Consider the following 22,984-nt stretch of genomic DNA (forward strand, 5'->3'; position numbering starts at 1 on the left):
ATTGGCAAACAGAGTTAGATAAACGCAAGTCGAAAAAGAGTGATCCCGTCTTCACACCTGAAGGGGCGCTACCCTTTACAAAAAAGTGTAAATCTTATCTAATCCAAATACGAAGGAACTTCTCATAAAATTCTTTTAGAGTTGCCTGTTTTGTACGCATCTATATTTTGGGAATAATTTTGGATAACATTTAAATGATAAATTATAGTTCGAATTCCCCAATGCAGGATGAAAGAAAGAATACAGATTGGCCTACACATTGTAATGAATATCAGTAATTCCACCTCATTTAAAGAAAATATTGAGGCTACACTCAATTAGAATCAATTATAGGATCAGTGTTTTTATTTTTGGATTTTTGGTTCATCTTTGTTTTGAAAATTTCCCTTGTTCTCACTGCAGTCCTTTTAACCCGTCTGGTTGCGTCATGATGTCTGTTGAACAACTAACGCATTCAGAGAGTAAGATAATATAAAAGAGTAAGCTAGAGCTATTCATGGCTAGTATAAATTTGATCTTAAAATATAAGCTCAGGACTTGACTTTTAAAGTATTACCACAGATGGACATTACACGTTACTTTTTAAAATTTTTTCAGACAAAAGACTATTCCATCTGCTGGTTTAAATCAACAAGATGCAAAATGACTTTTCATTTTTACAAAAATGATTGCTCCCTAAATCTTTAGTCAATGAAGGTCATAAAGGGGAACAGCAGAACATAAACTTCCGGCCCCAGTTGAGAGCGGATATTTGTCATAGTGTGTAATGCATTTATTCATGGTTATAATTCATCTTAATGTTGATAAACCCACATAAACCACAAGTGTGTGTTTCTTAAAGATTAACACACATTGTTAAAAATTCCGACATTGAGAGAGGACACAGTTTTAAAACAGAGAAAAACAAAGGGAAATTCATTGCCAGGCTGGAAAATTTACCTCGGCCGCCCTCTACGAAGAAGAGCTATATTCAAATCGAGCGCCATTTGACGTACATCAAGTCTGAGGCTTTGAAATTTGATCCGGCGCACTATACTTCACTCAGACTCCTTCACTTCTAACAGGTCAACAACATGGAGCAGGGACATCAAAGACTGAGAATTACCCTCGCCAGGCCGGACAGTGGGGTGCCCTGGGGGTTCAGGCTTCAGGGTGGGGCCGATTTCACCACACCCCTCTCAATTCAGCTGGTAAGTCAGTACTTGTCAAAAAAAGTTACGAGTTGCCACAACTTTTTGATGCCGACTTCTCTGCATGGTGATTAAGCCGGAGTGTGGTTACGGACGCTATTCTTTGATAAGCCCAAGCAAGATATTAATTTGTTATGATGAATTAAGGAAGAAATTGCGTTTACGATCTAAATGAATCATGGTAGTTTGTTTAAATGTATTTTTCTGTAAAAATGATTTGCATTATCATTCTTAACCTGTAGACTTCTGACCTGACAGCTTTCCTGTTGCCATATATTAGACTGATGGGGAATCTGTGGGGGTAATATGTTTTCACTGAGAATACTCTTAGTGCTCTTAGTTTATGTGCTTTGCCTATAATACCTGGGCTGCTATATTGCAAAGGCTAAATTTACCTGGAGCCCAAATATGGCATCAGCAATATGGGATCTGGTTCACCTGAAACTGTGATCAGCTGATCACTTCTTAGTTATATAGTTTTATTGTATATAACTATTTGTATCTTTTCTGTGATTCATATGTCACACAAAGATACATATTAGCAAAGTTGTAATTTTTTAAACATCTTTTTGGCATGCTGATAAATCACATTCATCAGCCCATCTGTTGCTAATAAGACCTAGACTTTTGATGTCGAGTTGAAATTTGCTACTGCAAATCACTTGCAGATAGGTGGCATAATGTGTTACATAATGTAAAAGGTGTGAAGGTTTTAATTATTTTTTCATGAATAGTTCAATGTGTGAACATGCTGTTGAGATATGTAACTAAGCTTCTGATGCCGCAATTGAATTTCCCCATATAGTCAAATTGAGGCCAGGTGAGATACCTGACAAATAGCAACAAGTGGTGTGTAAATATCTTTTCACATAGATTTTATATAAATGAAAAACATTCCGTTGCAAAGGAAATATCTTTGAAGGCATCTTGTTACTAATGAAATAGTTCACCTGTCAGAGGTGGAGTGTAAATGATACCCACATGGAGTAATTACATCCAACTTTGTACACCTTTAAGTTAAACCAAAATAAAGGCATGCCATCATTATTTTCATAACATAGATTGTTAAACAAATTTACTAGCAGTCACTGATATAACTATATAATTTGTCAGGTCCACAAAAGCAGTAAGAACTGATAGATGAGATGCTATTAAGATAGTGCTTTTATGTTAGTACCACACTCTTTGAACATCACAGCAGGGGCCCCGGCCTTTTCTTTACATGATCTGACAAATTTCCACCAGGTCCTTATAACCTGGGATTTAGATTAGGTTAATTTTTATCATATCCAGCGTGAAGCACTTGACGGGGTTATATTTGGGTTCAGATAAAATCACTTTGAAAGATAGTGACCACATTTAGGAGACAATTTGGATTAAAGTATCAAGGCTAATCTTTAATTTGTGAATGTGTAAACAAATGCTTTCTTGTATAGAAAGGTTGGAATTTTGACTAAATATGGAAAATGTTAAGATTGTAACCAGAATACATCAGTAAGGAGTATGAATCATTAAGCAGTACTACAGTTATATATTAGTTGTGGTGAACCATGTCAAGCCGTTTGCATGCAAAAGTATAATTAGATTAAAGTCAAAACAACAATGTCTAAATATGGTTTCATGGACATCCCTATGATATGAGTTTTTATGTACAGACACAGATGTGTCTGTACATATTGCCATCACCTGCGTCTGTCGTCGCCGATGGCGATGCCGATGGCGATGGCGATGCCGGCGCCGTGCACTTTCCTTGTAAACACGATAAGTGGAAGGCAGTTTCACTTTTTGGCTTTATATTTACAGAGCTGATGAATATTCATAAAACGCAGGTCAAGTTCGAAAATCAGCATGATCGGGCCATTATTGTAGAAGTTATGCTGTTTTTTTCACTTTTCAGCATATTTTTCACATTTCCTCAAATTCAATTCTTAGGCATGTTAACAGTCTCATTATTAAACTAATAAGATACGTAAAAGTGTTTGTTTGACATTTCCTGCATCTTTACAATATTGTTAGTTGATTTTGTAAAAATGATGGTAAACTTGTTATCATGTATTGTGTAATAAAGTTTCAAAAATGGAAATAAACTCATATCATTGCAGTTTGTCAGATTCAATCATTCACTATGTTCAGAATCTCAGAAGGGAAGAAATTGGACATTTAACACTGCTCTGTTGATATTTTTCCCATCTCATCAATTTTCTTAGTTGATCATATAAAAATGGCAGTAAACTGTTAATTTTGTTTTATGTTAAAAAATGTTGAAAATGGAAAAAAAAAACATTTCAGAATAGTGCTGTCTTGTTTACATTTTGGCATTTTCAAGTTGTGACTTTGAAGTTCCATGGGCCTGAAGACCTTTGCTAGTCACATTTTCTGAATATCCATGATACTAATATTTTATTATTAAAAATTGATGGTCATCATGCTGTTAAACATTATGTAATATTGCATCAAAATTTGAAAAAAACCTATTTTGGGCACTGCTCCTATGATGACCATTTAAGGGAAATCATGTCACTTACTGTTCTCAAACAGTACAGTAAATATATATAGATGTGTCTGTACATATTGCCATCACCTGCGTCTGTCGTCGCCGTCGCCGTCGTTGCCGTGCACTTTCCTTGTAAACACGATAAGTGGAAGGCAGTTTTACTTTTTGGCTTTATATTTACAGAGCTGATGAATATTCATAAAATGCAGGTCAAGTTCGAAAATCAGCATGATCGGGCCATTATTGTAGAAGTTATGCTGTTTTTTCACTTTTCAGCATATATGCAACACTGTAAACACATTTCAACAAAAACCGATAGGCCTGTTGTCATGAAACTCACAGGAAAAATTGATCTTACTAAAACGCAGGTCAAGTTCAAAAATTGGCATGATCGGGCCACTATTTTAGTAGTTATGCTTTTTTTTCTTTTTTCAGCATATATGCAACACTGTAAACACAATATAAGAAAAACAGATAGGCCAATTGTCATTAAACTCACAGGAGTGGTCAATCCTGCTAAAACGCAGGTTAAGTTCAAAAATCAGCATAATCAGGCCATTAATTTAGAAGTTATGCTGTTTTTTACATTTCCTTAGATTCAATTCTTAGGCATGTTAACAGTTTCATTATTTAATTAATAAGATATGTAAAAGTGTTTTTTTGACATTTCCTGCATCTTTACAACATTGTTAGTTGATTTTGTAAAAATGATGTTAAACTTGTTATTGTGTATTGTGTAATAAAGTTTCAAAAATGGAAATAAACTCATATCATTGCAGTTTGTCAGATTGAATCATTCACTATGTTCAGAATCTCAGAATGGAAGAAATTGGACATTTAACACTATTCTATTGATATTTTTCCCATCTCATCAATTTTCTTAGTTGGTCATATAAAAATGGCAGTAAACTGTTAATTTTGTTTTATGTTAAAAAAGTGTTAAAAATGGAAATAAACCCATTTCAGAAAAGTGCTGTCTTGTTTACATTTTGGCATTTTCAAGTTGTGGCTTTGAAGTTCCATGGGCCTGAAAACCTTTGCTAGTCACATTTTCTGAATATCCATGATACTAATATTTTATTCTTAAAAATTGATGGTCATTATGTTGTTAAACATTATGTAATATTGCATCAAAATTTGAAAAAAACCTATTTTGGGCACTGCTCCCATGATGACCATTTAAGAAAAACCATGTCACTTACTGTTCTCAAACAGTACAGTAAATATGTACAGATGTGTCTGTACATATTGCCATCACCTGCGTCTGTCGTCGCCGTCATCGCCGTTGCCGGCACCTTGCACTTTCATTGTAAACACGATAAGTGGAAGGCAGTTTTACTTTTGGGCTTTATATTTAAAGAGCTGATGAATATTCATAAAACGCAGGTCAAGTTCGAAAATCAGCATGATTGGGCCATTATTGTAGAAGTTATGCTTTTTTCTTTCACTTTTCAACATATATGCAACACTGTAAACACATTTCAAGGAAAACCAATAGGCCTGTTGTCGTGAAACTCTAAGGAGTAATCCATCTTACTAAAATGGAGGTCAAGTTCGAAAATCGGCATGCAGCCTGAGTTGGAAAAGCAGTCTAATTGGCTTCTTATTCTGGAAGTTATACATTTTCAAAGTGTGAACTTGAACTCTCATGGGCCTGAAGCCTTATGCTTGTTACACATTTTACTTTCATTGGAATTACCTGTTGAGCATAATTAAAATTTGATGTTGAATTTACAGTTTAACATAATGTACTTTTGCATCGGAATTGACAATAGCCTATTTTGTGCATAGTAATTTCCTGCTTTTTGTCTGTACATTTGACAGCTTTGCTGCCTTGTTACTTAAATGTATGACTTTATTGTCTCTTTGACAATTTGTCGTTTTTATGAACTCTTCAAAGTGACAGACCCTTATGCCCAAGTCTGACGTTTTCTATACTGCCTGGACCTGTCCTGACTTAATTATAATTGCTGAATTTCTGTACAGGCCTTTCAAGGACAAAAAATGTAATTTGATATTATTTTTAACTTTTTGCTAGGATTTTGTGTGGTAAAACCAGCTGCTGGTGTCATTCACTTGAACTTGGTATGGATCATGTTATTGATATGTTCAGGATAGTGATATTATCTTGAGTAGGTTGTTGAAGTTCCATTAGTCTTGAAACTAAGGGCGAGTTTCCATTAAAGTTGGAACAGTTAAACTTGTGCACACTTTATCAGTGGATGTAAAAGTACACTGTATTTTGTAATCATGTGAAGCCTGTCTTACAGCACATGGTTTGCCTCAGTTACAGTGGTTGTGGACAGAATAGCACAGGGATTGGATTACTTTTCAAATTTCTGTGAATAGATTTGGTAATCAAGTAATCTACTGGGCTATCAGGTACTAAATTGACGGGTCCTAACTTGATTAGGAATATTCCTCAAATAATATAATGCTTGAATTCAGCTTATATGCCAAGTTTTACAAAATGGCTATTTTATTCATTTGGCCAAAACATAATAGTTGATCAAAACATTTACAGTATAGATGTCCATTCTAGTTTTCAGCCTATTGATAAATAGATTTATGGCCAGAAAGATATTTCATGTAATGATCCAAGTAAAGGTTATCCTGGTATGTTGTAATCACTTTGCCATTTAGAAAAGAGGAAATTTCCTAACTGTCTATGGTCTGCTTATCTTGGCAACTCACTTAGGTCTTCTAAATAGGACAAAAGGTAGAGATATATCTGTAACAGGAAATAATATTATTGTGTGTGTGTGTGTGTGTGTGTTATCCCTGATCATCTCACACCAGACATTCATGTATAATAACAAAATACAGAATTTATTTTGAAGAAAATGTCCGTTTGTGAAATTAACTGAGAGAGAGAGAGAGAGAATTCTCCCTATTAAAAATGTTCTGTAGGATCCTATAGGACTTTTTTATTAGGGGGAGAGAGAGAGACTGATATGAGTAAGCTTGAGGATGTGACAGCAATGGAGGGAATGCAGACAGATAGATAGGGAGCCCTCTCTATGATTATAGAGGCATGCCATTGATAACCTTTGGTGACTTTGATGCTGTTGCTACAGGAGTCCTTTGGATAACTTGGCTATGCAGTGACACTCTCGTATCACTTTGTTTCATAGATATCAGGCAAGTCTTCAAGGCGGCCTTATAACACTTCAGATATGTATAACATGTCATTATCCCTTGATGTCTTTTTAACACATATATTTAAGAGATGGAGGGAGTGAGGATTTTTTTTTTCAAAAGATGATCGAAATATTGTAAACAAATGCAATCTTAACACAAAATCTAAAGAAGGACCAGGATTCTTCCTGAAGGTTTACCACAGTGACAAGTATGAATTCATGCACCCATCCTTTCTTATATAACTTCAGAAAATGACTTCTACTCCAGACCTACGGTAATACTCACAGTTTTCAAACACCATACTGACTTCAAAATATCCTTTATTTCTTTTGTTTGAACTAATTGCAGTTATTGAAAAATATTTATGTACGTGTATTAGTTATTAATTAACACATCTTTCTATGTGGGACTTTTTAATCATATTTTCAGGTGTCAACTTGAGGAAATCTGATTAATTGATTTAGTTCAACTTAAGTGAAAAATTATCATGTCAAAGGATGGTATACTGTGGTTTCTAAGAATACTTTGCTCTGTCAGAATCTACGTTTTATATGAAATAGTACCCAGCATGGGGAATTAATTGATTTACCCTCATACACTGTGAGATAAATCACGCCACAGGGATCCTTTCACCTGTGTCGTTGTGTCGTCATTTTAGGCAAGACTGCACCTGAATCTGGGGCTGGATTTTATAAAACAACTCAGGACTGAATGTAACTGAAGAATTTTGTTCATTTAAAACTGGGATAAAATCTGTAGCAGTCCACAAAAATAAAGTGACCATTTATCTTCAATATGAACCATTTCCTTCTTTTTATGTACCAGGCTTGATTTTTCATGTAAGTGGACTTCTTCAGCTTTATATAGGGTCAAAGTAGACTAAACATTTTGGGCTTAAAGTTTAGACCGACTTTCAGTCTGAAGTTCTTCTGTGCAACCAGGCCCTGAGAGAACTCCAGGTCACAGAATTTGATTAAGACCCCTTTGGAATGCATATGACATAGAAAACAGCTGAAATGAAATGTGTACTTAAAATTGGCAGTGGCAATTTAAGTAAATATTTAGCAAATGCTTGTGAAAAATTGCTCTCTTTAGAGGCATTTTTTATAATTCATGTTTAGAATTAAACTAACAGACCATTAATGCAATACTTTTATTGCTATTTAATGCTGGAGGATTAAGTAGATATGACCAGTCTGGTTAGGATAGAGTCTGGCTCATGCTATCTCAAGTATATAGCGGGTGCTTGGGTACTAGTAATAGACTGACCCCCCCCCCTCCCCTGTGTGAGTGTGTGTCCACTTCAGAGTGCATGACTGACCAGCATTACAATTAAATGAGTTTTCATTCTTAATGTTTTGAGTCCAGTGTGGTGGCCCCTGAGTGGCATGCAATTTAACTTGATAGTCATCAAAAGTCAATTGGATGGCGAAGATAAATAGGATGTCTTTTACTGCAATAAATGGATTGGGGTTGTTATTTGTTGAGTACATGTACCAGTACATATAATGCACAGTGTCATTTGAAAAGTGATTGAAATACAGCATGCACAATTAATATAAATATTTCAAGGAATGTCTGTCTGAATACTAGTCTAATGTAGAACAGGTATTCAGGTATTTAATACTTATGAAAGGGTAGAAAAATTAAAAATAAAAAAAAAAACTTTCCTGTTTCACTTCATCAAAATACCACCTTCTTCTTAGAAAGAAATAGTTGGATGTTTGCAAACATTAACTTATCAAAATATTTACCTCATGTTATAAAAATACAAATTACTTCTATCTTTTTCTTTCATTCTGCTAAAAGCTTTCATTTTCATTAGGTCTAACTCTTTAAAGTGAAAGGTTGAAATACTCATTTAAAGAAATCTGAGAGAATGTATAGGTGTGAACTACTTTCAGAAAAGTTTTTCCTGAGACAGTCGGCCAAGATAAAGAGGAAAGATTCAGTTATAATTTCTTTTGGTTGCATGTCACCCTTACCCAGTGTCACTGTCTGTTTTCTTTGTTTATAATGCAGACCTACCTAGTCTGGGGCATTGTGGTCACCAACATTGACCACACAACAGATAGGAGGAGGTATTTCCTTTGAAGCAAAAGGGGAGGGGAGTAAATTAGGTGAATAACATGGCTGGATAATTATCAGGGATCTCTTGAATGAAGTCAGAGGTTAGCATACTGGTCAACCACTTCCTTACATTTTTAAGGAAATATGGCTGTGCCTATTGAGTTCAGTTTTAGAGCATGCATATTTCCTTCATAACTCATTGGTACAGCTACTGTGTATTGTCAGTGACAGATGTGAAAGTGGTAGTGGTAGGTGTCATTTGGTGGTCACCCCCACCCCCACCCCAACGCCCTTTTCATGCCCTTATTGTAAAACTAGTCTTTTAAACACTAGGAATATTGTCAGATGTCCCTCCCTATAGTATTTATATTTTAATGTTACCCCCCCCCCCCACCACACTTACCCAAATCAACAATGTTGCCAGTGTGTATATTATAATATACATCTTCTGTGGAGGCAGTGGGCTTTGACACAGAATATATGCACCCATGTGTATTGAAATTATCCTCTACATTGATGTCAATTTCAGGCTTGAGGTGGGACAAGAAATGCAATAGATTATCATCCGTACAACTGACTCTGTTATTATTATAGTATGTGATTCACCTTCATGAATTGAACATTAAGATTTTCTTCCTTTGTAGAGTTGAAATAAGAAAATAAATCTTAGAGTGGACTTTTTAAAACGTGTATTGTTAGAGTCACAACATATAATATTTGAAGTTTAGTACATAACACAAGTATTGTTCTTTATGATTTATCGGCATACCAGAATATATATCTGCTAAGTGAAATTTGTAATATATTGACCTATTAGCTCAACCCATTGTCACCCTGCCTTGTGTACACAGTGTTAGGAGGAGGCATAAATTATACATTCTTCATTAACTTTCAACTTTAAGTGTTATGTACCTTTACCAATTTATTGCTTTCATGTCAGCTGCTGTGGATATTTCAAATTCAAAAATTATAATATCTTTGTTTCATGAAAATCAGATTAATGTCATATTTTGTGCTCTGGACACTATTAATAAAATAATATAATTAAAAAATACTGACTTAAAAAGATTGAGAATGGAAATATATGGTTAAATTTTGTATATAATACTATAGGCATAAAAAAGATACCTATCACATATATGGTGTGACCTGTATGAAGTAATGGAATACTTAAACAACTGGGTGTCTGCTTTACATGTTCAATCATGAGGTATTACACAGAATGTAATTTTCCAGTTTATTGTCACTGCACACACAGGAGCAACAAATACACACGTATGATAAGTTTCATTGGTGCCTCCTAAGGATGAGGTGAAGGGTGATGGTTGTTATGAAAATATCCCTGCAGCGTTAAGTTTGTGGAATAATAACTTTTGATTTCATCTCAGTGGACTGTTTGAGTTTGCCATGCATACCTTAACCTTTACTGTGTTATATGTGTGTTCATATTGGCATAATTCTTTTATGCACCTTGAAGAGTGAGTCTCCATTGCAGAAAATATAAATGTCATCAAATAGTATTTTGTAATAATGGCACTACAGTTACTTGACTTTACTTTTTGCTGTGTTTATATTTCTTTTGTTTGTGAAGAATGCTGGCATTTTATATAAAGCACCCCTCGAAAAATTCCAAGATTTGGAATGTCCCACCTGTGACATACTAGTGGTAAGGTGGTATATATAAGTCAGGTGCAAAGGAATTCTGCCTGTACCTATGATATATGGGATATTTGTCTTCATGGCAAATGCTCTTAAACACTTAAAAGACATTAAATGAGAACATTTGCTTCTTTGAAAGATGTCATTATTGTTCAAGATGTGCTGTCAGGTGATTTATCTTACCTGTCTCACCTGTCATCAAAAATTTGATACACCTGAGGAATCAGTGCAACATGGGCTGCCTAATTTGTGCAATGTTGATATATATTTTGATTATAATTGTTTCTGTATATGGCCAACTGTCTTGCTAATGTATATACCAGTAGCTTTATTGTAAGAAGAATGATGTATCCCACTGAAATTATTGCTAGATTGGCAAAGATTTTGTCAGTAAAAAAGCAGAAGAATATATATATCAGGAGTAATTTATACTGTTAATACTTTCCTCAAACATGACATCTTGAAATTTTGATAACCTTAGTGGGTGTGTGTCACCCATTTCACATTACTGCACATATCTCACACTGCTGTGATATTAATGTTAATACATCATTTATAAAAATGAATCATATTGCAATATAGCAATATTTCAATATAGAATTAGAAATAGAATCACACCTACAAGGCCAAATCCTGTTGATAAAACATTGTATTACTATATAACAGTTATGTTATATCAATCTGTTTGTTACCAAAATAGAACTTTTTATGTTGGATAGGAATGGGGTGAAGTAATATTCTCAAGAAGAAATGAGTGAATTGCAAATATATGTTTATTCCATTTGCCTGGACTCTTCATACAAATCAAAGCTATAATATTGACCTTCAAGCCCAAAAAGTCTTTCAGTTTTTATCTGGCTTTGCATGAGTGTTTGCAGATTGGTTAAAAAAAAAAAAACTCCAGAGGATCAGCTCCTTGGTGTTCCAGGCCCAGAACATATGAAACTAAGCAAGGTTTAATCAAAATATTTGATCTAAAGATTAAGGATCAATGGAAGTGAAATAAAAGACAAATTGCATCCAGCCAGCTTTGATGGAGATGTCAGGTTAAATAAGGGTATGAGGGAAACTTGAGGAGTGGGAGACCTGTCTTGAGGGGGGATTGTTATTTCAGCATCTCTAGTATATCTTTCACATTCTTTGGAGGGAGGGTATGAGAAGAGCATTGATGCAGAAAATAGTCTTGATAAGTAAAATAATACTAGTGAATTCATGTGGAAAAAGTATCTATACATGAGCTTTTTGGATGTGTTCACAAACAGTCTCTCCCCCTTGTTAAAAGTGTTTTGGAAGTTGTCAAGTTTCCGATGTGGTTACTGAAATAAAAGGAGACAGAATTCACTGAATGTTCTCCCAGACATTTGTTGGCATTTTTGGACAATGATTCAGAAAAGTTCACAGTCTAAAACCTGACTTGAGATTAAAACAATTCACTAGGGAGTTGAAATAGCATTAGGAAGCACAGTTCTTGCAGTTAATGAGAATGTTTCATGACCCGTTTTCCTGTATGGAAGCATGAGGCAATAGAATTTTAATTAGAAATTACCTTGAAAACTAATAGCAGTTCAGTGACATAACTTACAAGGATAATGAAGATAAAACTAACTGATAATCACCTTTTAAGGACTAGTTGTACTAGTAAATTTAAAAATATTGATTGATGCTTATTCTGTGTTTGCATGTATAACATCCACAATATGTGACATGTTTTACTGCAGTATAACTATATTATAAGTTTTTTATAACTATATATATTATATTGGACATTGAACCAATCATTCTGCGTTTCTCATAATATGTAGCAAATAGTTTCTTTAAGTAACATTTTTATTACATATGTGATGTAAGAAGTTGAAACATTGTAACATCATTTGACAACATTGTATCTTACTTGCAGGTGAACCCTGGCAGTGTGGCAGAACGCTGTGGTCTGCACCCTGGGGATGCCGTGCTGCAGATTAATGGTCAGAATGCTGACTACATGGAACATGAACAGGCTAAGAAGGAGATCGTCAGGGCAGGGAACCAGGTAGAATTTATAGTAGAAAGGTAAGTTCATGAGAAGATAAAGTGGGAATGATTGAATTGGGACCACTTGTAGAGTTAGTTTGAAAGAGGTGTTCAAGGGATCAGTAGATCATGCGTGTGGTCACGGTTTTATGCGGTCAATTATGATATTGCCTTTAAAGTATTTGTAGATTAACAGATACATATTGAATGTTGGTATTAGAAACAGAATTGCAATATCAAGTGGAAACCACTAATCCCATATTCTCCTAAGTAAGGTAAAACAATCTTGATGTAATTTGAGAAGTATGTACATTATTTGATAATGTGACATAACATGTGATTGTGAAAAAAATAAACATAAACCTTCATCTGAGGGGTTCTATTACATTACATAGACTAAATAGACTCAGGGTATCAAAAGTAAATAGTCCCCAGTGACTCACAAATTTATTTTTGATATTTGTATCATCTGTATATATATACATACATGTGAGTCACAGTGATAAGCTATTTTGGTACTTTTAGTAAGCTGTTTCTTAAATATAACAGTATGGTTGATGCCAGAGGTTGTTTTCCTCGGCACAAGTCTGACATTTTACGTAGTCTTTATTTTAAAGTGTGAAGAAAACCAGCTTCTTTCTTTTTGTTAATCTTTGAATGCAGAATAAGTGGTTAGATTCAAGAGTGTTACACGTGCCACTCAACATTTTCCAGGCTCTTTCTGACACGCAGCCACACATATATTTGAATTAACAAGTAAATTGTGTTTGTATTCCCATTAAGAGTTTCGTTGAAGACTGTCTCCATCAATCAGAAGTGACTTTCCCTTGTTTGATTTGAATGGAAGATCAAACTTGAATGATTAGACTAAAAATATGTTTTTTGATGTCTTTATAGGGCCTATTCTATTTTTAAAAGAGGAAAGAATGATGTTAACTGTGTTATGTCAGGCCCGTAGCCAGCAAATTCAAAAGGGGGGTTCTTTTTCTGAAAAAGTGGACCTTTTATAATGAAACTTATGTGTACCTAGATCAAATTTCACCCAAAATGGACCTTTTCCTGACAAAAGGGGTGGTTCTTTCGAACCTCCAAACCCCCCTGGCTACGGGCCTGTATGTACTGTATATAAATACCGATGTCACAGTACTTGGCAAGTGTGTATTAGTTTGTTATTGTGCTGGAATCATTGTATTAAAAGGTGCCTAAAGCAACAACTGACACAGTACCTCCAGCCAGTTATATTCCCTCAGGTCATGTTAGATGAGCCAAACATAGTAATTATTTAACAATCATATTCTGATGGGAATTGGAAAATGAGTATATCATTTGGTTGTTCAAATAATAAAAATTGTGTTCATATCTTTTATAATTACTTGCAATAGTACATTAAGAATTTGAAACACTGAGGCTATCTTAATCAAATTGAAGTTAGAGATTAAATGTTTTACAAGTCTGGTTGTTGAAATAGTTGTTCATAATTGCTAATAATATTGTTTTACAGAGGTGGGGTTAGAATTTGGAAACCCAAAGTCACGCCCATGTCTGAACTGCGACCTGGGGAGCTGCAGACCCATGGCGTTCCTAATGAACCAGCTCCTATACAGAGGACATCACTGGCACACCATGAAATACAGGTAGATAGTAGTGCTTTTAACACAGTGTCTCAACTTACACAATGTCACAACAAACACAATGTCACAGCTAACACAATGTAATATGCATTGTGCTGCCTCAGGTCACACAATGGTACACAATGTGTGATGTCACATGTAATACACCTTGTGTACTATCTTGCCTGTCATAACATCAAACCCAATGTAGTGGTATAGCATATGTGCTGTCACTTCAAGCATAGCAACATAACAAACACTGTGTTATATCAGATGTTATGCACACCAAGCACAATGTCTCACCAAGTGCAAAGTCACACCTAACACAATCAAATCTTTAACTGGGCTACACTTCCACACTTTAGCATTTATAAACTTGGCACTCCTCTTTTGAAGTATTTTCCGATAATTCTATTTGTATGGTGTGATGCAAGCTACCAGATGATGAGTGAAGTGTATCAGTGCCCATATGACATTTAGACGGAAAATTTGCTCAATTTTAACTTTCAACATGCAGATGCATACACACACATCATTTCCACTCATAATGTTCTCTTTGTTTTTATCCTAAAATATTCTTCCAATGCATAACTACATTTTACACTATTCATGATGAGTTGCCAAGCTACACCATGTGATTGAGCCATATGTTAGGAGCAGGTGTAGGATTGAGATCTGGTTGGAGGCCAGATGTTGCAGCAGATTGGCAGTCTAAGCTCATGTCATTTTTATTGTCATCATGCAAGCAAGACCAGTCTCAAGTACATGTAATAGGAAGAAACAACTCTTAAGGAAAATCCAGTTTAGTAAACATCGTGACAGTCTTGAGTGCCCTGAAACCAATTGTGGTTTCTCCAGAAAACCAGTTCTTCCCACTACTACTGCTACACACTCATGCAGCTGTGAAAGATTCATATTTAGATTTAACCTAGAAGCAAAAAAGTATTTTTGGTTTTTATATGTAGACAGTCTGGGAACAGAGAATAACAAATTTATTCAAGACAGACCATACTTGTTGTTGAGGTGAAATTATCTGATTTAAAAAAATCCTGTGTCTATCTTGCCTAATGGTGATTGAATCTATTTTTTATATTATAAATTTTTTTGCCTGTATATGTACAATCTTTGGTATTTAGTTGCTGTTCATCATATTCAGTTGACATTTCCAACATGTCTGTATGACCTACAATTTTAGTAAAAAAAATTCAGAAAACATCTTCAGCACCAGCTTACGTTTTGCATTTTTATGTGCTCTATTTGAGTAGATCTGCATTGCCTCACCTAACAGGGTTCATAACAAATCTTAACAAATCAACACATTAGGAGAGCCAGCCTTAGACTTGATTTCTAGCTTAAAAAAAGATTTGATGTCTGTGACATTCAATTATACCAGCACCATCAGAACTGACATTTTCAAAAGGCATTAAGACCAGCAAAACTTTATGTGGTGTTTTTTTGCCAACATCCACTTATACAATGTTCATGGTCTTTCTCTGTGTCTTGTTTTGGAAGGTCTCTATGCTGGGAGGAAATTGATCTGGGAATTTGGCCCTAGAGATGATGATTCACATATTTTTCATGAAAGCAAGCTGTCTCAGGTGAAACTGTGCCATAACATAGGATTTCTTCCAACATTAGCTAACCATTACTCCTCTGAGCAAGGTTCCAAAGAGTTCTCTTGGACACCAAAAGATAGACATTCGCTTATCCTAAATGGAAATAGATCAAAACCCTTAGTCTTTAAGTTGATGAAGACCAACTTTCAGCCTTATATTATTTTATAAAAAAAGCCCATGTGAAGTTAAAGGATTGTGAGGAGTGATTTGCAGTTGTTAATGATGTGCACTATTCATAAAAGAACTCTGTAAAAAAAAAAAGACAAAATTGCTTGAATCTATGCAAAGATGCACATGCACATTGAAAGATACATACACTGGCAAAAACAAATGCATTCACACTCTGACAAACATACCATAATACAACAGCTTCATCAGTGAGACAGCTTTACTTATTAGTCAGAAAGCCCCTACCCTGAGCCTGCCCAAGAGACTACATTCTTATACATCAATCTACAAAGAAACTCAATTACAAACTTCTCTGCTTCATAAACTCCTAGGGAAGATATAAATGACATTCTGATTGGCCACTTTGATACCTAGTGACCACAACACTGGGCACAACACTGGAACCACTGGGCTATGACTATGATCAAATGCTTCTGGCATTTTGAAATCTGATAGTCAAATTAGTTCCATAACAATGAGAGCTTGTGATGTCATTTAGTTTTTTGTCTGTTTAACAAAGTGGCAAAAGTACATGTAGTTCAGTCTTGAGTTAAATCTTGTAAAGGTGGCAACCACATGTAGAAGAGTTTGGTTACACTTGTCTGTAAATGGGGTTTCAGTCTCACATATGGTTGATCAACTTTCCCTGGTCAGGATAGATATAAAAAGACTTGGGTAAGTTGATTGTACTGCATTGTACAGAGACCACAGCTAATGACTGGCATTGCATAAAAAGTATATGTATCCGTATGGTGTTATAAAAAGCTAAACTGATCAATCTGGGACAGGGTTATCCAGCTACCTTCATATGAACTAGGTTTTTTATTACATTATGCAGAAGCCACACCAGTCTCTGCTGGAGATAATGCAACCAACATTGACAGCCATTTTTAGATTGGTTGGTCTTATTAAACTGTTTAGTCTATTTTGGGTGAATTGTTATCACATTATAAGCAAACACAGTATCTGTATGTATATATATTGGACCCTTGTTCCATTGCAGCTGCTGTATTTATCAGCATTTCACTTACACATAATATGTCAAATACAGTTTAGCACTTAGGGTGTGGTCCCATATTGGCTTTCTGATGATATTTTATTGGTTAAGAAATATGTGGGCCAGAATGTTTTTCTATTGAAATAGCAACAGCTAAATTCTTGGCTAAATTTGACTTCAATTCCTTGTGGCCATAACCTTAACACAGCTTGCTCAATCATTTTTTGATCCAAATTTTTCTTCTTGCTCACAGGCAGGGTAACATAATAACAGCTGATGAGAAAGAAACAGTTAACTCTCAAGAGAACAATAAACATGATGTGCGAATGATGGTGAAGATTGCTTATGGTTTTTAATTGAGTTGGATTGCCAAATGGATCCTCTGCTTATAACCATTCATACATGAAAAAAAAAACTAGTAATTTCACTTTGAAGTATTGATCTCAGCTTGAACACAATGAGTGTTAATGAGCCAGAGTGCAGTGTAGGTTTGTCTTCATGTCACAGAGATGTCTTATACTGTACATGGTTGATTATACTTGTACTGATCAACATTGCCAGCATGACTAAGTGATCTACAATTGGAAAAAAATTCAGATACTTTTCCTCATACTAGCGAACATTGTGATTTTATACCTGCACTCTCTCATCACCAAACCAAACTGACTTTTAAAAGTATGTTCCTAATGGAACATACTTTTCTCTCTCTCTCTCTCTCTCTCTCTCTCTCAAGGAAGGAGGAATGGAGGGGATTGTGCATATGAAACTTGTACAGACAAAAGTAACTTTCATTAGCTGTCTTACTGCCTTTAACCCTCCATTCATCCACCAGTTTACTGCAGCATGGTGCACAAAAAGCTGTCCTCAAGCAGAGTTGAAAAAAAAAATGGAAGGTGTTTGCAAACACTTAGCACTCAGGACTATATTAGCTTAAGAGGGCTAAAGCTGACATATTTGGAGACTATGTTTATAATCCTGGCAGCAAATGTTGGTTGTTGTGACCTGTGTATTTGGTGACTCCTCTCTTGAGCAAGTTATTATTGACACTCGGTGAGAGTCATATGCCACTCAGTCACAGCACAACCAGGCTGCTTTCAGTTAAATGAATCAGTCATAGTTTCATAAAATGCTCCTAGACCAATATCACAGAGTTGACTAATAAAGCTCAGACTTTCTGCTTTTTATGAAACAAGGCCATTTGTATTCAGTTGCACTTAATGGGTGGTATTCTTGCTTTGGTTGATTTTAACATTGACATACATATTGTTCCTGTATTATGTATAAGTATTAACCTAGATTTGCGTCATAGGTGCTATTTTTTATTTAGTTTCATAAGAGTTTTAATGTTAAAAGAAAATTATTCAAATGAGCATTTTCAATTATTTATGGTTGGAAACATGTATTTTTGGCAAATTTTGCTATAAAATTTGGATGTAATTCACTTATTATCTGAAAATATGATTGGATTATTAACATTAATTTTCTCCATTAATGCCTCATTATTTTTCATCAGTGTGTAGAATATTTCATCCAGGGACTAAAAATGTTCTGGAACTTAAATTGAGAGGGACAAGTGGGACAATTTGGCCTTCTAATGAATATTGCTTGTTGCCATTTGGTTGTAAATGCCATGTTTGAGAAGAATTCAAGCTGAGAATACCACAACCTTTGTAAGTGGTTTCCTCCAGGGTGGTATCACATATTGTAGTAATAGAATAGGCTAGAGTTATGTAAAATGAGTCACCTGTGTTTAAAAAATGACTTCGTTGCATTTGTATTTGGCCACATGCAGGCACAAAATACTTGGTCTAAAAGCATCCTCTGGTAAAGCAACAGGCACATATGATAATACCTATTGTTAATACTGAATAACTGATTACCAGCCTGGATTCTTGGTAACATCTTTATTCTTATGACAGAAAAAACAATATTAACTTGTACCAATTAAGATTAATTGTAAAAGGTTCTTGCAATCACATGATTTCAAAATAATTTACTGATGAGTTAAAATAACTTGGTATTCAGCATACATGTATGTTTCAAAATCAATACAGTTTGTATTCGGCATATGTTTCAAAATCAGTACAGTTTTTGTTTTGCTTTATTGATGAAAAGAAAAAAAATATGTACATAAAAATAAGGTCAAACTTGCAGAAACTCAATAAATTATATGTTCATTTATATAAAGGACATGCTTCTGAACTCATCCTTCAAGCAGATGTCATTACCAAATTACTGGGTTTGGTATAAAAACTGCAAGCGTATGATTTGCAGGCAAATAAATCATACCTACAAGGAGCTGGAATTCACCTTAATTTACATCTGAATTGAAAAGGGGCCAGTAATCAAAACATTTTCAACAACTCCACCCTGCTTCTTCAAACACTGTTCAATTGTATGTCTAGCTGTGCACATTGAATTTATTATTGAAGTAACACTTGGCATTAAAACAACAAGATAAAGAAAACAGATATGAAAATGATGATATATTTTTATAAAAAGATGATTTTGCACAAGTGAATAGGTAGATTATTGAAGTACAAGGGTTTGATAAGAGATCTATTATTGTAAATGGTTTTGCTAAGATGTGATAAAGTGCAGGTTATGTGCCATGTCACTTGATTGATCAACTTCTTCAGTGATGGCAGATCATGTAGTGCTTGCAAGTTCTATATTTATACCATCCAACTGTTCTTATACTGGTATATACTGTATTATTTAATGGATATTTAAGGCTATGGACCATTGGCTAAAGGTATTCCAGTATATTTAAACTGTTACGGTATGACAGCTCTGAATACTGAATGATGTTAATGTTCTAGAAATTTAAAAAACTTGAGTTTTGAAGATTATTGCAGTAATTATCCTATCAATATCAGTAGTGCTTCTGTTGCAACTGGAAATGAGAGATGTGTGGCTAAAAAAGTTATTTTCCAATAATCTCTGAACTCAGGGTGGTTTAAAAAACTAGAAGGTACAACAAAAACTTTTCCTTGGTTTCCTTTGGCACTCTGTTCACAAAGAAGGGCACAAAAAGAACATGCCAGCCCCTCCCTTAACAATATATATGTTATTACACCTTTCACTTATGTGAGTACATCTCTTTTTTACAAGAAGATGTACATTGTTCATCTGCCCTTCAATCAGAGGTTCATAAAAGTATTTGCTCTCTATGATTGTAATGAAACCTAAAATAACCTTGAAAGTATTTTATGAATCCTTGCCAGAAAACATGCAACCTGTTATTTTATTTGTAATGCCTGGGGTCTAATGATATAGGCAAAATGCATTGCGTGTTTATGAAAATATATATTTCAGCATCTAGATTATGCCTCCTATTGCTATATGTGCCACATGTATTCATGTTCCCCATCATCAGATACAGAGCAGAGTCCAGTTCATGTTTGTTTTCACAAGAGAATTGTTAACCTTTTCCTGCCTTTTGACAACTACACATAACTACATGTATGTGGAGTGATACCTCATCTTTGATACAAGCCAGCTATCTCATTTAGATTATGCCCAATCCCAGCACAGTTGTGAAGGCTTATTAAAGCACCTGACCTCAGTTTCACAAAAAAAGTCAGTTCCCTGGCTTAGTTGACTAGGGTTTTCATGAGAGTGTACACTGCTCTTGATAGGGTAAGATATGCCCATGTGACCATGTAACCTTGGTAACTAAGTTTTTAGCCAGGGAACCTGACTCAAATTTTTTTGTGAAACCGATATGTAATTTATGATAAACTCATCTGAAGGATGCATTCTAATATGTTTGTCGTTCCACAACCAAATTATTATTATTATTATTATTATTATTATTATTATTATTATTATTATTATTATTCAAGTATGTCAGATGTTAACTTGGCTTCCTTTGGGTTAGAAATAGTCGTCACACCATCTTCCCAGATAATGTGGCATTAAGTGAAGCAATCTTAACTTGACTGGAATCACAACTGTATATGGCTCTAAGTTAAACCATTTTAACTTGACCGGAACCACAACCACAGGTGTGCCTTCAGGAGAGACTCTGGAACTGATACACCTAAGATGGACTCCCAGAAGGGTACATCCTTAAGGAGGGATTAGACACTAACATTTCTGTGTCTGATTAAACTTAAGGGTACTTCAGAAGAGATATCTTCAGTTGATACACTCAAGGGTGACCTGATGCCTCTTTAAGTAAACTCATACAACTGATAAATGTATTTGGGGGGAGGGGATGATAAAATTGAAGCACCAGCCTAAGCACTAATTGATTAAACTTAAAGGTGCTTTAGAACTGATAGTGTCTTTAGAGGACACAGGGTTGCTTGATACCTCTTCATAGCTAGTAAAACCTAACAACTGATAAACATATTTAGGGGAAGGTATCACTAGAATATAATACTAGGCCAAGCGTTCTTATGTTGACATTATTCTTTATGGATTACTTTATAGCATACTGAATTCACCATCTTTTTTTTCATAATTTTAATATGGCATCAAATTACCATCAGATCTGTATAAATGGTAGAAAAGTTTTCCAAAATGTGGTCACTGTGACATTTTAATTATTGTTTTTTTTATTTTTAGTTAATGTTTTATTTATAATCTCTCCACTAGGGTCCCAGCACTATTGGTGTTGCTCATAACCGTGCTGCCCGTCCGTTTGGTGCCTCCAACCTGAACCAGCCCCCCTCTGGGTACAAGCCAGGGGTGGTCCACTCCCAGTTCAACACCCCCATTGGTCTGTACTCTGCAGACAACATTGCCGACACCTTTGTATCCCAGACTGCAGCCATGTCAGAGTAAGTCATCCAATTTCTATGAATATAATTGAAATGTTTTTGTAAATTTTCAATCAGATGTTTTGATTTTTTTTAACCATGTAGTGGGTATTAGTCATGTTGCGCCAGAGACCTCGGTCTTGCATTGAGATGTTTTTAAAGATTTATGACAAATGCAAATGTATGAAGCAAAGCTGGAAGTATAATTATTGTTAATGCCAAGCTTTCTGTATAAGTCCTATTTTTTCAATTTCCTTTGTTCCAGAATATGTTGTGACTTGAATGCAGTTTCCTTTTCAATTGAAAAAAATTTAATTCATTTAAAAAAATCATTAAATGCCCAAAAGCTGTCATGTTTTTAATGAATCACTGGGTAATCTCAGCCAAAGACTGCCGAAGAGTATAACTTCCCAACCAGGGCAAAATTATATTAACTGCTGGTATTAGGGGTTAGATCCAGTAATACAGTAAATCGATCCTAGACCTTATATATTTTTTCGAAATTGATGTCCTGTTTTTTGTAGACTGCGAGGGCAGCCTTTGAATGTTGGGGTATCTGACTACCAAGGTAGGATTCCTGGAATTTTGAAACCCTGGAATGCCTTGTTGAAAAACTTGAAAAGTTCTTGAGATGTTTGTTATTTCTCCACACTATAGGGTTGACATACTAACACGCATGGAGTACGTTTCAGTGCCTGCCTTCTCAGTTGTCAACAAAAGCATAAAGATGGATTTGGCAGTTGTCATTAATGTGGGATTTTCTTTCTACTCCCATTGGAAAGGTGACACTGGGTTTCATTAATTCTGCCCTGGTGCAGTGTTCTGTTGGCAAATGAATGGAAAGACATGCTGAATGCAATCATGCACACAGAAGATGTACTTTACAGTCTGAAGGGATGAGTTATGGAGGAGATTTGTTTTCATGTTTTATTGGCAGGGCTTAAAATTACAAGGGTTATGAAAATATTTCCCATGTTTTGAGAATAGATAATTCTTAAATGTCTCCCTCACAATAATATTGAATGCTAAAACATTTATAAGCATTCGGTCTGTTAAAGCTTTTACAGTACACCTTTTTCCTCAGTAGATTCCATGTTAATTAGCCAAAAGACTTGGTGGAATATCCTTATTGGGACATGACAATAAGAAAATAGGTTTATTAGCCAGTCCCTACACCACCACTTCCTAACGCGTAGATAAGTATTTCATAATTGCTTAGGAAAAAAATGCACTCTAAAAATAGCTTCCCATCTGCTCTTG

General features: G+C 35.0%; 1 protein-coding gene across 3 annotated transcripts in view; it reads left to right on the forward strand.

Moving 5' to 3' along the window:
* Positions 1 to 715: 715 nt before the first annotated feature.
* LOC106160418 (PDZ and LIM domain protein 3) overlaps positions 716 to 22,984 on the forward strand; it is a 29,633-nt gene continuing 7,364 nt past the window's right edge. For 2 of the 3 annotated variants that reach the window (XM_013537022.3, XM_013537023.3), the window contains exons 1-4: positions 716 to 1,190; positions 12,452 to 12,603; positions 14,066 to 14,198; positions 21,561 to 21,745. In XM_013537022.3, coding sequence (XP_013392476.2) covers positions 1,074 to 1,190; positions 12,452 to 12,603; positions 14,066 to 14,198; positions 21,561 to 21,745 — 587 coding nt within the window. In that variant the 5' untranslated portion in view covers positions 716 to 1,073. Of the gene's footprint in view, positions 1,191 to 9,056; positions 9,144 to 12,451; positions 12,604 to 14,065; positions 14,199 to 21,560; positions 21,746 to 22,984 lie in introns of those variants that run through there. The other variant, XM_087004221.1, reaches the window with a different exon arrangement.

The sequence above is a fragment of the Lingula anatina genome, chromosome 2 (genome assembly GCF_051362555.1).
Source record: "Lingula anatina isolate TDL-2025a chromosome 2, LinAna3.0, whole genome shotgun sequence".
Classification (NCBI taxonomy): domain Eukaryota; kingdom Metazoa; phylum Brachiopoda; class Lingulata; order Lingulida; family Lingulidae; genus Lingula; species Lingula anatina.